This window comes from Penicillium arizonense (assembly GCF_001773325.1).
Source record: "Penicillium arizonense strain CBS 141311 chromosome Unknown PENARI_contig037, whole genome shotgun sequence".
NCBI lineage: Eukaryota > Fungi > Ascomycota > Eurotiomycetes > Eurotiales > Aspergillaceae > Penicillium > Penicillium arizonense.
The window spans coordinates 57,916-73,896 of NW_019173314.1; the positions used below are offsets into that span (position 1 = coordinate 57,916).

Consider the following 15,981-nt stretch of genomic DNA (forward strand, 5'->3'; position numbering starts at 1 on the left):
GAGGTTTTCATGAATTTCTAAACGTACTTCGGATTTGAATGCTGGAGGCAGCTTAGGCGGGGCAGAACACTCTCATTCAAAAATAACTTGATCTCTTCACTCCCTCCTCTCCAGTTGTCTGACATGGTTTGTGACATGTTTGTTGACATCGACATTCCTTGCGCCTGGTGATTTGACTTTTTGAAGAGGTGCTAAATGTAACAACTAGTGAGCTCAAGAGCTGCGTAAAAGCACACTCATTCTTACTTAGAATCGCGTTCCTACGTTGATGTTTGACCGCAAGGAGCTCTTTGGGTCACTGTCCAGAAAATTCTACCTGATGGTAATCTCAAATTAAATTCCTATTCTTACACAAGCTCGAATACTATAGAATTAATATCAATTCCAACAAAAAGATCAGGATACCTCGCAATAAACTCCGGAGTAAGACCCCAACCACTCGCACTCATAAAAGTCTCATAAAACGTCGGCTTGATGATCAATTCATTTTCATTATTCCGCTCAAGGATATCCTCCCCCCACGGCCAACGAATTTTAATACAACACGCAAACATGCCAAACAGATCGTCATGATCTTTGACATAAAAATGCCACCTATGCATCAAGTTCAATCGAAGCTTTGGCCACGGCATAAAATCCAATACGGCAGGATGTGCGATTTGCATCTGCTCCTGTGTCGGTCTCAGGAACGCAGGCAGTCGTTCAAAAGTTGCTGGACTGGGTGATATAATCCATCGTGTCATGTGATAGGAAAGCCAACCAATCGCTAATCGCTCTGGATCTCGGATTGGGCGTCTCTGAAGGGCCGTATGAATCATGTCGGCTAGTGGGTTGGCTTTTGTGCCATAGAGGATGTCCAGGGCGGACGACGGGATATCCGGACAAGGCGTTATCTTTTCTGGGTAGTAAAGCCAGGGGCACGAAATAATTGTCCGTACGTTGGTGAAGTCATCGCTGTGCAGCGGGATCTGATTCCATGGAGGCAGTTTAGTTGCTGGAAGGGTTTCCGTGGGTGACTCAGTGCGCGGGGATGTTGTTGGTGTAGCCGACAGAGGATTGGTTGGTACATTTGATCCTCTTGATGGAGCAAGGCCATTGCTGTCCCGTTGAGTTTGCGGGAACTGAGGTTCTTGGCTGCTCATCTCCTTGTAGAGGTACGCCCCATTTTGGTTAGAGCGATCTGCGCTTGGCAAAGCCTCCCAATCTCTGTCCCATGAGGCGACAAATGATTTCAAGCTTTTTTGGCGGTTTATAAGGGCCTCATTTTGTTCGCGAAGTCCGCTGATCACCTGAAGAAGTCGTTGCACGCCTTGGTCATTGTGGTACTGCTGACAATGGACCACTTGTTCTTTGAGTTCCGCTGTGTGCCGCAACTTTTTGTCGCGAAGGGTCTGTTGCGACCGGCGATCTCGAAGGCGCTTCTTTTCCACTGATGACATTGGTATTCAAGAGTTGAGAAAGGGAGGATCTCATGAGGTGCGGTCTTGATGTCGCGTTGTGATTGGCACAAATTCTCGGCATAAATTAATGATCTGCATAACTGCATAAATCATCCACATTTCCTGTTGACGGCATCCTATTGATGCACTCTTTTGCCTCCGATTTCTGGCTGATATCAATTCCACTTCATTAATAGCTTTGAAAGCTTAGTATAGGGGACCGAAGGACAGAGCTGCAAGTCTTCATCAAGCCTGCTTGTCTTTTGCATAGGACAAATAGGCAGCTGTCTCCATGTTCCTTGAATAGTAGTCTTGCTAGGTCTGGAGTGATACAGGTTTTACCAAGATGACCTTCTCTAATTCTGTTCTAATCACCATTTGAATGTGCTAAAAGCCAGACAGAATACCATCCCGTGAACGTTCCGAGGTGGCCCACCAAGGCCGATCCCCCGCCCTTTCACTGCAGGCTCACAGACAGCGATGCACCACTGACCCAACTCTGAATTGCCGAAGAGACTGCCGACAGCCCTAGGCACTTGAGATAGCAAATTTTACGACGTTTTCTCTCCGAAGCCTGTAAGAGCCTATCGGCTATACCCCTGATGGATCCTCTGTTCCCTGGCGACGCCTTGATGGGCAAACTTTCAGCCACAGGGCTTCGAACCACGAGTTTCCTTCAACTAAGAGGGAAAAGCAGGCAACATATCGTGAGGAGGTTGACAACGGAACAACTTCCGCATAGATTCACTCTGTAAAAACTGAGCCCTTCATGCAGCCGTCGGATACCTCCGCCGATACGCCAACTGGCATCGGCAATTTCTGGAAAATCCGGGGCATCGCATCCACAATTCTTCTCCACAGTGACCCCCGACGAGATTATCCACGTTTCTCAGCTTGAAGTCTGTTACCAGAAGTTTTAAAGTTCCTGTCGTCGTCTCGGTGCAGCGGAATTAGGTAACATACCAAAATACCCAGGGGATAATTCCGTTCTATGAAGCCACTCTTCCCTGTTTGAAGGCAGCTTGTCTGCTAATATCAGGGTCGCGTGTTACCATGCTGAATGGGACAGCAAGTTCTTCATTCATATATTAGGCTTGTCACTAATATAGGGACTACATCCGGATTCCTTTCGTATTCAAAGGATGTGAACTCGGATATGCCGTTATATCGCGGTGCAGGTATCTATTACCGAGGTAGTTGATATTCAATTCTCTTGCCGATGGCGGGGATACGAGGTTCCACAGCAGGTCTTTGTGCAAACGTCACGAAGGAGTCACTATAAATTGGCCGATTGCTACGTTCAAACGATCTGAGCTACCCAGCGGCACAGCGACAAAACTACGAAGGGAAAGTACTTAATTCCTGCGTTAAGATGGACTCTTCTTTCATAAGTCGCCTTCCCCAGGCACTTGTCGTCATTGCAAGTTTGATCAATGTGATTACTGCACAGACTTCCAATGAAGCCTTATGGCCACTGCAAACATACAAAAGCTCATCAATTCAAACCCCATATATGAACGTCACGAAGATGGGCCAAACAGAGCCAGGACACCTGTTCTTCACGCCACACGATATATTGCGAGAAACTGGCCACCCAACCATTTACTCAGACGACGGCCAACTAGTATGGCAAGGTGCCAGCGGAAACTATTCTGGACTCCAGCCCCAAATGTTAAATGGTGAACCAGTAATAGCCTATTGGAGCGGATATGCCGGTGAAGGATTTGGATTCGGTCACATCAGTATCTTGAACAGTTCGTACGACGAGATCCACCGCGTCACACTGTCCTGCCAGGAGCAGAACTTTGTCACAGTGTACAATCCAATGACTTTCGACTCGTGCATTGATATTCATGAAAGTCAGATTACCGAGAATGGCACAATTCTCGTCACTGCTGTGAACGTTACTCGGGCTGATTTGAGCTCCATTGGTGGAGAAAAGGATGGCTGGATTCAGGATGGTCTTATCTATGAGATTGATATTGCGACCAATGAGATTATGTTCCGATGGAGTGCTCATAATCATATTGATCAGGTCCCCCTAGCTGATGTTCGTGCTCCACTTGAGGGCTCGGGGGGTTCCGGTGTTAATTCGACTTATCCTTATGGATACCCTCATTTGAACGCTATCTACAAATATGGCGATGATTATTTGGTGTCATCGCGGTATATGTGTAGTGTGTTCTTCATCGCACAGAACGGAACGGTTATCTGGCATTTACATGTAAGTCGAATTATTTAATGTATCGGATACACAAAAATTTCTAACCCAGAACGCAGGGCCGAACCGGTGGCGACTTTACTCTAGGTCTGGGAACAAGTTTCTGTTACCAGCATGACGTGCGCTTTGAATCGCAAAGCCCCGAGCGTGTAACATTGACCATGCACAACAACGACAATACCGAATTCACAGGCCACACATCACTGACCACGGGCCTTGTACTGAACGTTGAGCTACAAGGCTCAAAAGAGGTGACACTGGTTGGTCGAACATGGGATGCTGCTGAACCGGTATACGCCGAGTCCCAGGGCAGCTACCAGAGCCTTGGAAACGGACACGTCTTACAGGATCATGGTGCGACGCCTAAAATCGAGGAGTATGATGAGAATGGGACTATTGTCATGCGGGCTCGATTTGGATATGACAATACCATGCAAACTTATCGCACGTACCGCTACCCCTGGGTCGGACGTCCGTCTACGAAGCCTGATGTTGTTGCGTGTCCGACGAAAGGGGGGAAGACAGCTGTTTATGTGAGCTGGAATGGAGCTACCGATGTGGGTTCTTGGAAGGTCACTTCTGGATCTAAGATCAACCATACGGCTTTGCGGAATGGCTTCGAGACTACTATCTTAGTGGCTGGGCTATCAGATGGTGATTCCGTTGCTGCGGAGGCTGTGGGTGGTGTGGGTGATGGGACAAGGTCTCAGTCGGTCACTGTTGGCCAGGGCTGCTAATCGTATTGGATGGATGATCAACTCAAATAATGTGAAATAAAGCTTCAGCAAGCCAGCTTGCAGCCTAACAAGGGTGATGAAGAATTGGTATATACGCTCAATTTGACGAAAGCTCTGCTTCACTACATCCGTCCGGCGGATTCCATCCTTCCCGCGCCATTTGCCATCTGATGGGAGCACGTTGCTCCACATTCAAATATTGACAAACACCACTCACAATATGCTCAGGCCATCCGCACACAAACCAGTAGGCTTCCAGCTCCTTCAACAAAACCACAAAAGGAGAAAAGAGTAGCAGGGCGAGGGGCTCGCGCTGTTGGAGATCTGATGCGAATATCTCAGGAAGTGTATATATATAGCCAGCGGAAAATTAGTGCCCAATTTTCCCCTTTGCTGGTCACTGTGCCGCTACAGACCTTATCAAAGGACCAGGCAATGCCGTCTAGGGCACGATGATAAATGGGATAGCGAAAATCGTCTGTGAAGATTTCAAGACAAAGTATCGTCTGGAGGTGCTCATAGCAGCTTCGCCATCCTTTCTGAATAGCATTCTAGTCTTCGAAGTCTCGAAGAGGGGCCGAGTCGAGCTTGAATTGAAGGCATGGGGCGAAATCAAATCAACTGATAACTTAGTACGTCCCGTGAATGCTATCGATCGAACACCTCCTAGCAGGCTCAGCCATTCTGCATTGCCTTTGATATAATTGAAGACAAGAAATTCCGTTTTACAGTGGCATATAAAACATAATAATAACTGTGCGGTAATTTAACAAAAATAAACCTCGATAGTCATGAAAAACAAAAACAAAAAAAGAAACGCTCACTCGTGGACGGTGTTTAGGAATAGCCGAACGCGGGGGTCGAACCCGCAGCCTTAAGATTAAGAGTCTTACGCTCTACCGATTGAGCTAGCCCGGCCGGGCTGTTGAAGGGTCGTACATTTGTGACTACATAAGACAAAGAAACAGAACGTCCATATTTTCTCAAGCCTTGGTTTGTTGAGGCTTGTCTGCGACTCTATATAATAGTGGCAAGTCATCACGGGCCATATATGTTAATTTTTGCTACACATTCGGACCAAACACTATTTTGTCATTCAATAACAATGTGTTTTGATAATGCTAGGATCACGCTAATTGCCTTGTGGTCATTTCCTGGCTACATAGGTCGACGGGCTTGAGCGAATAACAAATTTGAGTATCGGATCCACGAGATAGTTCAAAAACAAATGGGGCCATTCATGTAAAAGATGAAGCCACTGAGCATGCTCATTCTCCTTGGACAAATGGTATGGTCGACTAATAATGTGATCATGAAGGCTTGAGTGGATCACGACGAACGCTCAATGAAGCAGCAGCTTGGGAACAACCGCCTTCAGATGTTGCTTAAACAGCATTAGACGTTCAGCGTAAGCCGGTTTGCGGGAGCAACACAAACGACTTTGTGATCCGGCCAATGCTGTCGCTGGCAATCCTACAACGGATCAAAAACGTGAGCATATTGAAGACCAGTGATTTTTGAACAGGCTCACCTTGTTGCAGTACCAAGCATTCTTGCACCGCTTGCAAAACATTGGCATTTTGCCAATATCACGCTCGACCTTGCCACACTGGAAGCAACTGTAGCACAACTGTGAGAACTGCATACGACGATGTACCCAGGAGGACATCTTACCTTGGTTCCTGAAAGTCGCTTGGTACACCAGGCTGGTAGCGATCCAACGCAGCAAGGAATTGGGCACGACCCGGGGTGCGAAAATCGTCATCACAAAGAACCCAGTTGGGACGGCAGTTCACCTGAGGAACCAAGTCACGCAAGTGCTGCAGATCCTCAGCCTTGATCTTGGCACCAGCTCGTAGCATCAGAGCACCGAAGATGATTGTAATGTAGCGAGGGTTACCGTTAATACCAGGTGGCTTGGTCTCTTCGGCACGGTAGGCGGCAAAGAGCTGGTCACCAAGGCCCTTTGTGTCGAGCTTCCAACGCACATAAGGGACGATCTCGTTGGCAAGCTCATTTTTGTACTCCTCCGTGCGATAGCGTGCACGCGCCTGAGCAGGTGCGAGCATATCAGTTTGGAAAATCATCGAAGCGAGGGTGTGCTCCCAGTTTCCTGTCTGGATGCAAAGGCCGTCGGGCATGACACATGCAATGTCAATATCGCTGTCGCCTTCAAAAAGGCCTAGAGTGAGGATGTCAGACATAAAGCTGTCATGGAAGAGGGAAGGTCTAGTCAACTTACGGAATCCCCAGCGACCCATAGTGGCAGATGCGAATCGTGGAGATGGAGAGAGAAGCGTGGTTGATGTCTTGGATGATGAAGCAGAATTGAAGGCGGCTAGGTGGAGCCTGAGACAGAAGCCACAGGTCTCAGAAAGTTGAGAACACAATTCGAAATCACAGAGGAGTGGAAGTGAAGAGAAGCGTGGGATGTGTGCTTCACACGGTACACGCTTGGCAGGGACTTACACTGCCAACAACAAATTTCTTTCTACTCGCAACTTCACTTTTGGCCAAGGTGATTTAAAGAGAAGGGCATACCTTCGTGCCACACCACCCTATACTACAAAGTAAGCATCTGGTTCAGCCTTCCTTATATCCTCGTCCGAATCCGCACGGTAACATTGTCAAAGCCACTCTTCAACGCACTACACGCAACACTTGAGTTCATGAACCTATAAACAACTTTCAGCATCATGGGAAATCAGAGTGCTGCCTTGCTGCCTAGTGGACACTCCGAGGATTAGACCATAGGTCTCTCCGGGTATGGAGGCTTTGGGCCTTGCTCGATTCACGTCTCCAATTTGCGGTTGTGTGAGAAAAATTGTGGTTCCTTTAGTGCAAGAAGGCAATAATACACAGCAAAGCTCCTTTGAAATCGAGGTCACTCGTTGGTAAATGCCACAATTCCCTAACGAGGCTGGTAGCGTCATTCTCCACTCACGAGGGAGTGTGTACTCTCATTACGATTCCTATTTTGGTTCCTACAAGAAGCAGCCGATGTAGACTACACTACATCAAACACTACACTGAGGTCCGTGATGGGCTTGGTATCTACAAAGATACGCATTGGAAGTTCGGCTTTCGACAAAGTGGTACTCTGACTCGAGAGTCCTGGAGATGCCTTGGATACGCTCAATTCTCCTGCTTGGAAGGAAAACAAGTCGCCGATATGATGGATATAAATGTACTAAGGGCTGGTCAAATTGACAGCCGTGATGCGAAACGTCACGTTTGATGATATGAAGATACCTTGCCTGGACGACAGAAGAAGCCCCGAAACAGCGCGAATCCTCAATACGACAAAAGAATGTGACATATCTCGCATGGAAAGACTCGGTCTCATCATTCGCTACAATGGGCTGATGCCAAGAATTCACTGCTTCTAGGCCCCGCACTCGAGTACATTGGCCGTGTTTCTTTGTTGTTGGGTAGTAATGAGCCGAGAAACATAAATTCACCGGTGCAGTATGTTTTATCCTCTTCCCCGAAGTCCCCGGGCAGAGAGAATCGCATATTTGTCTCTTTGGCTCAATTACTCAACGCGCTTACAGGATTGACAAAAATAAAGTAAGTATGCTCTTGTGTTGTGGAGTCTACTCTCCTCCCACTCCTAGGTCAAACAGATTCTCAGCTAAATCCCCCTGGAATCCAGAGTCTAGTTAAGATGCATAAATATCTCATAGCGGTCATTGCATTCCATGCATTCTATGCATACTCGGCTACCAAAGTCGACGTCGCCATCATCGGCGGAGGGCTGTCCGGTCTTTCTACAGCCAAATATCTAGCAGCAGCGGGCAAATCCTTTGCTATATTGGAAGCACGAGATCGGGTCGGTGGCCGTGTATTGAACGCTAATCTTCCCGGTGGACATGCAGAAGAGCTTGGCGCCGAATACGTCGGCCCAACACAAGACCACGTACTAGCCCTCGCAAAAGAGCTTTCTCTGTCAACCTACAAGGCATATACAGCTGGGAACTCAACATTCTACCGAAATGGGAGCTTGATCCACTATCAAGATACTCTTGGTGGTATCCCTCCCGTGGATATTGCATCACTCATTGAACTTGCGACTTTCATGAATGATATAAATGAAATGGCGAGTAAAATAGATCTCAACGCGCCGTGGAATACCCCAGACGCCGAATCTTTGGATTCAGTAACCCTTGAAACATGGGTCAACACTCGACTTTCTACGGCGGATGCACGGATTCTAATCAACAATGCCATTCCAGCGATTCTGTCAACCGAGATGAAAGAGCCCTCTCTGCTCTTTGCACTTTGGTACATAGCCGCCGCAGGAAATGAAACTGGACCCGGAACTATCAACCGACTCATCGGCGTCACTGACGCTGCACAAGATAGTCGAATCAATGGAGGTTCCCAGTTACTCGCAATACGACTGGCTGCGAAACTTGGATGGAAAAATATCTACCTGAAAGCACCCGTACGAAAGGTAAAACTGGAGAATGGCCGATACACAGTTGCCTCAGACTCAGTGACAGTCTCCGCAAAACACGTCGTTGTCGCCATGTCTCCACCCTTGGCTGGCCGTATCTCCTTCGATCCTCTACTCCCAGCGGGACGAGACCAGCTTCAGCAACGCATGCCCATGGGATCAATCGGGAAAGCAATTGCGATTTTTAAAGAACCATGGTGGCGCGGCGAAGGTCTGAACGGAGCAGGCTTGAGTGACAAAGGCGCGATTCGTGTAGCATACGACAATTCCCCATCTGATGGGTCTTTTGGCGCGCTCATGGGATTCATCGAGGCAGATGAAATGCGCAGGTTGGATAGTGTCAGTCTAGATGAAGTGAAGCAAGCGGTAGTGCAGAGCTTTACGGATATCTATGGGCCTCGCGTCGAAGAGGCGACCGAAGTTCTTGTCCAACGCTGGGATCTGGAGGAGTTCTCTCGGGGTGGTCCTGTTGCTTATGGGCCACCTGGTCTTTTAACTCAGTATGGGCCTTACTTGCGTGCTCCTGTTGGCAAGATTCATTTTGCTGGGACGGAGACGGCGCTTCGTTGGCCCGGGTATATGGATGGGGCTATTAGTTCGGGTGAAAGGGCTGCTGCTGAGATCTTGAAAGACTTCTAGCTTCCGAGTATCAACTGTGGTGGGAGATTAGTTTGGTGGTCTAGGAGTTGCTTGTTCTAATGGACCCCTGTCAACTGTTCAGTGGCTGCAGGCAGATCGTAGTCCGAGCCGAGTCAGGCATATGCAACAGCTACTGAGATAACAGAAGCCCATGACCCAGAGCCTTTCGTAAAAAGAGCAGTATGATTAGCTGTAATCCGAGTACCGACAGGAAGCGCGCCACGGGCCGGATCATCATGTTTGAGACTGCATCAACCCCCAGAACCGTCGAAGTGAAGCTGCCACTTACATGAAATCTTTCTATTGTATTCCACTCGCGAATGTGACGATTACAAGTTTATTCATCAATCTATTAGGGACTACCCAATGTGTACACCATTGCAGTAATCACAAACACAAATTCAAGCAAAATAGACACCAGGCCTACAAAGTGTTCGAATATTGACAGGTCAGACACGGATCAAACATGGTATAGACGTAAGCACCAAAAGCAAAGCATCTTGGCTTAGTCCCACGCATCACCCCAGTCATCATCAATCTCTTCGTTTTTGGGCTTAGTGTCGATCTTCTTAGGCGCAACCACAGTGCGCGGCTTTGTTGTGCTCGCAGCCGATGATCTTGTAGCAACAGTATTGGTAGATGCAGCCTTGGTCAAACCCTTCGGTAGGGGGTTCTTGGCCTTTGTTTGGTTCTTTGCTGCTAACCAGCCGGCGAAGTCTGGCTCGCCTCCATCGTCGTATGGGACCTTGGGGGCTGCTGTTGATGATGGAGCGGGTGATGTGGGTTTGGGGGAGCTGACGGCTGCAGTGAATGGGTCTTCGTCGCCTTCGTCGTCGTCCATTGCTCCCCATGCGTCAAAGACGTCGTCGCCGTCCTCTTCTGGTTCGGGTGAGTGGACTGGTGGGGCCGGGCGGTCGGACATTGATCTGTTCAAAGGCTGAGCTGTAGGACGAAGAACTTGTTTTGGCAGATCCAGCTGGGTCGAGGGTGAGGATTTGGCAGGGCGAGGCACGGATGCGGAGCGAGCTGTTTCTGGGTCAGAGGGTTTGCTGCCGTTGGCCGTTGGCTCGATCTCGCCGTTAGCAGCTGCAACTTTGTTCGTGAAGGATGAGATGGCCCAGCCGGCCCAGGAGCTTTCGTTAGGTGTGGCCACACGGACGTCTGGTTTCGCTTCTGTTGGTGCGGTGGGTGGAATGACGGTGTCGGTCATTGTGTTGGCGTGTTTTCGGACTCGCTGGACGTATAGGTCAAGGGTCTTGTTTGCTTGGTCTCGAATCAACCTGTTCATGTGTTAGGGCAAAGGACCCGCACGGGAAATGTAGGTGTATCGCTCACTTTTCCTTATCCAGGAGTGAAGGGCAAATGGCGGGGAGAATCTTTGCAGCACAGTCATCCTCGGTGAACACATCGATTGTCGCGGATAAAGCCAGCAGTCCTGCAACTCGAGCGTGGGCAAAAGGATCCCTGAGAGCTCTTGTGAATGCTGCGATAAGAACCTTGGAGCGAGTCTATAGAGGTATGAGCCATGCTCCTTAATACAGAGAGGCACACGTACACTTTGTCCTAAGTTTTTAGCAATCCGTCCAAGACAAATGGTTGTATTTGTGCGGATGCCAGGTTGCTCATCATTAGCCGTGCGTGCGAGGAACTTCAACAGTTCTCCATTCACAATACGATCATTGAGCTTGTTGATAATGGTAAGAACAGCCTTGACGGTCTGTTCACGAACCACTGGGGCGACATCGGTGAAACCCGAAGTCTGGAGAATGTTAGTTGTACTCAAGCTAAGCGGATGAATTGGCCTACCATTTGAGGGAAGATCTTATCATTGACGACCTTCTGAGGGAGGTTGTCAATCATTGAAGGCAGGTTGTCTAGAAGACAGACTCGCAGAGCTCGGTCAGGGTTTCCGAAAAGGCGCACAACAACAGGAGTCAATTTAGCATTGAACTCGTCTGCCGACAACTTGGATCCGATCTTTAAAGTGGCACTCAGGACCTTGGGACCGCCACCCCCAAACTCGACGGATTTGAGAAGTTCTGGGAGCACCTTCATTTTAAAGAAGTCTTCAGGGAAGTCTTCCGACAGCTCATCAAGCTCACTGTATTTGAAGATTCATGTTAGTCGCCCCAAAGTTATGCGGATGATCTTTGGGGAATGCGTACTTGACAAACTCTTCACGTTCAGCATCAGTCTTCAGCCCTAAACTATCGATATCTTCTGTCATGCGGATTAATGGTGTCTGGAAGAAACCACCGTGCTTCTTTCCCTGTTCAACAAAATGACCCGGGCTCAGTCGTAGCTTGGGGTTAGCAGTACAAAGCCGCTTATAGCTTTGCTGCATGCTTGGAGGAATATTTGTCGTCTTGCCAACTTGGTCGCCGCCAGCAAAGTTTCCATTGAAAACCTCGAATATTAAAATTCCCAGGCCATAGGCGTCAACTGCTGCGAGCGGATGGCGCTTAATAGTATCCCAACCCCCTTTAACAACCTCTGGGGGAGTGAAGCGTGCAGCATCGGGCATAATGCTTCCGTATGTCTATAAGTACGGTTAGTATGGGGCTCCAACCAGGCCGCTGAGCAACACGCTATACTGACGTATATAATAGCATCATCCTCCTTCATGGAGCTCAAGATCTCAAATCCTCCTAGCTTCCATTCGCCGCTCTCGCTTGTGAAAACCGATGATGCGCGGACGGCGCCGTGAACGGAGGAAGCGTCCTCGTTGATAAACTTGAGTGTAGACTATCCAACCCAATTCCCGTCAGCGAGATCACAGCACTGGATCTATAATCATCTTACCGCGACAGTATACAATCCCCACTTGGCTGTCTCCTCGTTCAAACTCCTCCGTTTCACTGGCCAGGAGAGTGGCACGATTCGTTCGGTGACAATATACAGGTTCGTTTCCGTCTGCCAAAACGTAAGCCTCTATCGTCGCCAAAAATCGCAGTCCCAAGCTCGGGGTATAGACAATTCATCCTCGTACCTCAATGGTATCCAAGACCTTGATCACACCAGGATGGCGTAGCGTCCTGAACTTGCGGACAGCATTTTTCGCGAGGGGGAGGCGCGACTTGTTCGCGTTGATATCAAAAGAGAATACACTGCAGGCGGAACCGTCATCCTATAGTATACGTAGGTCGAAATGGTCAGCCATTGAACCATCCCGCATGAGCCAAGCGAATCGCCGTACCCGTTTCGTGCCGTTGTGCAGCGCCCAGACTGAATCGCCAATGTCAACCCTGTCGCCGAGGGAGAAAGGTTGCCCGGTGCCTTTTGCGATGGCGGACGCGACGGCGGATTTGAGGAAATCCATCGCTATGGGGTAAGTGTTGGCAGTTCGGGGATCGGGGATTGTTTGGGGTCGCCCGGAGTGCGCGAGAGGGGTGGCCAATTGCCAGGTGCCTCTGTGACCAGTATGGAGGTCGAGGGTCGAAAAAGAACAGATAACTCGAGACAGGCCAGGGTTATCACACTCTGTACTCTGCACTCAGCACTCAGTCGTGAAGACAAACTGGCTCCTTCAGCCCCGCCTTATCGCGATAATAGTTTCTGCCTCAGGCCGCAATCCGAAATAAATACACTTTTGTCCGACAGCTTCAGTTCTCTCTCCAGTTCACCTTTTCCACGCGTCAAATGTTGACCGCACATCTCTCAAACCCAATACTAATCATCTCACACTCACTACTCCCAGCACTTATACCCCCACCAACCCGCGACCGACCAACTTACAAGCTACAACAGGCAAGTCTCCTTCCCCTCCTCCACGCGTGTGTACCACACAAAGTCCACTCCGCGATATCTACCGCACTCTCCTATGATGAAAATTTCTGGTAAAAGGTCAGACCTCGCCACAACAACTGCAAGGACTCATCCCAGCTTCCGATGGTACTCTCCGCAAGCTCCAACCCAAAACGCCGCGAGCAAGTCCTAAGCTCGAATACCAAGAGCCATAACCAGGCACGCTTAACCCATCATCTCTTTCCAGCAGGAGGCAACCCCACCTGCTGGAGCAGCTATCTCTACAGACCGGCTGTGCTTATTCTGCAATCCGCGCTTTCTCCCCGGGACCTGCATTCACTTTACACCAAACTTGATAGTTTCCTCCACTCTTCAACGCAGAACACATATATCTCTATGAGGGCGGTCCTGGCCACAGCTCAATGGCTTAACCCACGTTGAGACAAAGCGATGTATGGGCGTGGACCCTTGTGAGAACTTGTGTATATATACACTGAAGTCCGTCTTAGTACGTCTTGCAAAATGGCTTGGCTTGGCTTGGTTGATACTCGGCTCGGCCTTAACACCCGTGCTGCTATCAACACCAAGTTTCCTATTGTCTTGTCATCAGGACCTGAGAAACGGTTCGGTGTCCGCCGCAATTTGGGGCTCCTGTGTCCACTTCGCTTCCGTGAGGACGGTAGGAGCCAATGGCTGCGGCGGATAGGATCGAGGGAATATCGCCATTGAAAGTCTAGGATCGAGGGTGCTCCCCTTTTCCGTACTTTTTTTGACTAAAATCTGCTACGAAGAGTGGTGCGGGAATTGAGGGGGCGGTTGGATGGATACTGGAAGACGGGGGTGCTGCTGGTTGTGGCGTGGGCTGGGGGTGCGTGGGTTCTTGATCCCTGGTTTCTTGGGATTTGATCTGGGACTTGTGTATGGCTGGAGGGCTGATCACGGGTTGTGAGAGGTAAAGCACCGCGGTGAATGGGATGTGGTCTGGTTGTTGTTGCTTGGATGATGATCATTTGCAAATTTATACTGAGGAAAACTCATGTCCCTGCGTCTTAGTTCATGGAACATTCGAGGAACTGGCAGCTAACATTCCTTAGGTTGCAGGGTGAGATTTGATGGGGTTCGAGGTTGGTTTTTCATGTTGGGACTTAATTTTGTGTCTTTGAGAAGAACAACTATTGCATTTCCATTCGACTACAGACAATGATATTACGTTGCGGGCCTCAATATTTTCATTTCACTGCTATTTATGAAGAGATTCTCTCGGCGTCCCGGGGCCGCCTACCTAGTTCGGACTACCTGGCAGTTAGATAGCTTTCTCTCTCTTCCTCTTCTTCTCTCTCTTCGTCTCCCTCGGCCCCCTTTCGTCCATAGATCATGCTTGGTTTTATGCTCCGTGTCTTTTGATAGATTCGCCCCAATCGCACCTTCCTCTTCGTCTTCAACTCAGGCCTCACCTTCTCCGGTGGCCCCATCGGCCCCATAAATCTGCGCTGAGGGGCCCTCGGAGGATAGCCTGTATTCGGTCTCCAACGGGTGCTTGCGGTGGGTCGGTCTTCTGCACGGAAATGGCTATATCGTGACATTGCAATGTTGTATGATCATAAGGATCGTCAGGGTCATAATACCGTTAATATGGGTCTTCATCAGAGGGCATGAAATATGCATCCCAGGCATCATTGTCCGCAGCAGTGGGATTGCTTACTGGGGTTTCACTTGGGAGTTTGTAAATAATGTGACAAGCCCAGTAGGGGGGTCTGGAGAATGGTGGCCGTCTTAATGGATTTGATGTAACAGGTGAAGAATTGCTCACTTATCATGATGAGGCTCTCCAAGCTCCTTATATATGACCGGCAGATCCTCGGCTTATCTTGGCGTTCTGACATGTATGGGATGAAACAGGTAGGTTTATGATGGCTATGGTTGTAAGCCACCACAAACGGGATTCTGGTATTTGTAAATATTTAGGACTCATTTGTGATCATACAGCTACCTAGTGTCTATTTTTCCATGAAGTGATAGTTAGAGTTCCTATATCGCGAGACAATGGTTTATCTTTTTTAATTTAGTTCACTTGACATCCCAGTGACTGAATCGGACAGGAGACAAGACCAATGCCTCTCTTTGCCCAACAATCTTTGGCCCCCACCATCGCTAGGCAGTTCCTAATTCACCAAAACAGTCGTACCTAGTTGGCCTGATGTACAATACAAGCATTGAAATAGGGTTTCCCGGGTTCAGTCACCCGAATCCTATTTCCACACCATCCCTATTATGGTTAAGTCTAAATTGTAACATTGGTGTATCGTGACTGCCCGTGGACATCTTGTCTACGCAGAATGATTTATAATATATGCCATTTCATTGCATCTCATGAAGCTAGAGGCGTCGTCAAGACCACCCCGTCTCTGACCATCCCCTCCGACTGCTCTGCTCCTCACCGCCACCTAGTCCCCAGATAACCATCATCCATCTCCATCCACTCTCCACAGTCTCCGACCCGAGACACCACCTATCAGACCTCGCTTCCGTTCCTAGAGACTGAGGGCCAGCAGCTACATGGCATGAACCCATAATAAACCCCCGTCTCCATTGAAGAGAAAGCAAACCAGAACTAAAAGAGGAAAAAATGAACGTGCTAAGAAAAACCGGAAAAACGGGATATCCCGATACTGAATGAAGATCCTCAAGACTTGAGACTACCCACAGTAGGGGAGAAGTTGCGGACCATGGGGAAAGGGGCAT

General features: G+C 48.9%; 6 protein-coding genes across 6 annotated transcripts; 3 read left to right on the forward strand and 3 right to left on the reverse strand.

Moving 5' to 3' along the window:
* Nucleotides 1-594: 594 nt before the first annotated feature.
* On the reverse strand, nt 595-1,439 carry PENARI_c037G09827 (bZIP transcription factor; the record flags this gene model as incomplete). Its single annotated transcript, XM_022636939.1, has 2 exons — nt 595-671; nt 761-1,439. The coding sequence occupies 2 exons, from the start codon at nt 1,437-1,439 to the stop codon at nt 595-597; spliced, it is 756 nt and encodes a 251-aa protein (XP_022483223.1).
* Nucleotides 1,440-2,811: 1,372 nt separating this feature from the next.
* On the forward strand, nt 2,812-4,397 carry PENARI_c037G11471 (arylsulfotransferase family protein; the record flags this gene model as incomplete). Its single annotated transcript, XM_022636943.1, has 2 exons — nt 2,812-3,663; nt 3,720-4,397. 2 exons carry the CDS (start codon nt 2,812-2,814, stop codon nt 4,395-4,397), a joined length of 1,530 nt encoding a protein of 509 aa, XP_022483257.1.
* A 1,395-nt stretch (nt 4,398-5,792) lies between these two features.
* Nucleotides 5,793-6,658, reverse strand: PENARI_c037G05828 (zinc finger MYND domain-containing protein; the record flags this gene model as incomplete). The annotated part of the gene is made up of 4 exons (XM_022636915.1): nt 5,793-5,870; nt 5,929-6,016; nt 6,072-6,579; nt 6,640-6,658. The coding sequence occupies 4 exons, from the start codon at nt 6,656-6,658 to the stop codon at nt 5,793-5,795; spliced, it is 693 nt and encodes a 230-aa protein (XP_022483213.1).
* A 1,406-nt stretch (nt 6,659-8,064) lies between these two features.
* PENARI_c037G04448 (flavin monoamine oxidase family protein) lies at nt 8,065-9,495 on the forward strand (the record flags this gene model as incomplete). Its single annotated transcript, XM_022636909.1, has 1 exon — nt 8,065-9,495. The coding sequence occupies one exon, from the start codon at nt 8,065-8,067 to the stop codon at nt 9,493-9,495; it is 1,431 nt and encodes a 476-aa protein (XP_022483208.1).
* A 505-nt stretch (nt 9,496-10,000) lies between these two features.
* On the reverse strand, nt 10,001-12,814 carry PENARI_c037G09105 (COPI-interacting protein CEX1; the record flags this gene model as incomplete). Its single annotated transcript, XM_022636937.1, has 9 exons — nt 10,001-10,775; nt 10,831-11,003; nt 11,051-11,254; nt 11,302-11,596; nt 11,661-12,034; nt 12,094-12,240; nt 12,298-12,426; nt 12,485-12,622; nt 12,692-12,814. The coding sequence occupies 9 exons, from the start codon at nt 12,812-12,814 to the stop codon at nt 10,001-10,003; spliced, it is 2,358 nt and encodes a 785-aa protein (XP_022483227.1).
* Nucleotides 12,815-13,761: 947 nt separating this feature from the next.
* On the forward strand, nt 13,762-14,345 carry PENARI_c037G06536 (uncharacterized protein; the record flags this gene model as incomplete). Its single annotated transcript, XM_022636924.1, has 2 exons — nt 13,762-13,918; nt 14,341-14,345. 2 exons carry the CDS (start codon nt 13,762-13,764, stop codon nt 14,343-14,345), a joined length of 162 nt encoding a protein of 53 aa, XP_022483234.1.
* Nucleotides 14,346-15,981: the final 1,636 nt, after the last annotated feature.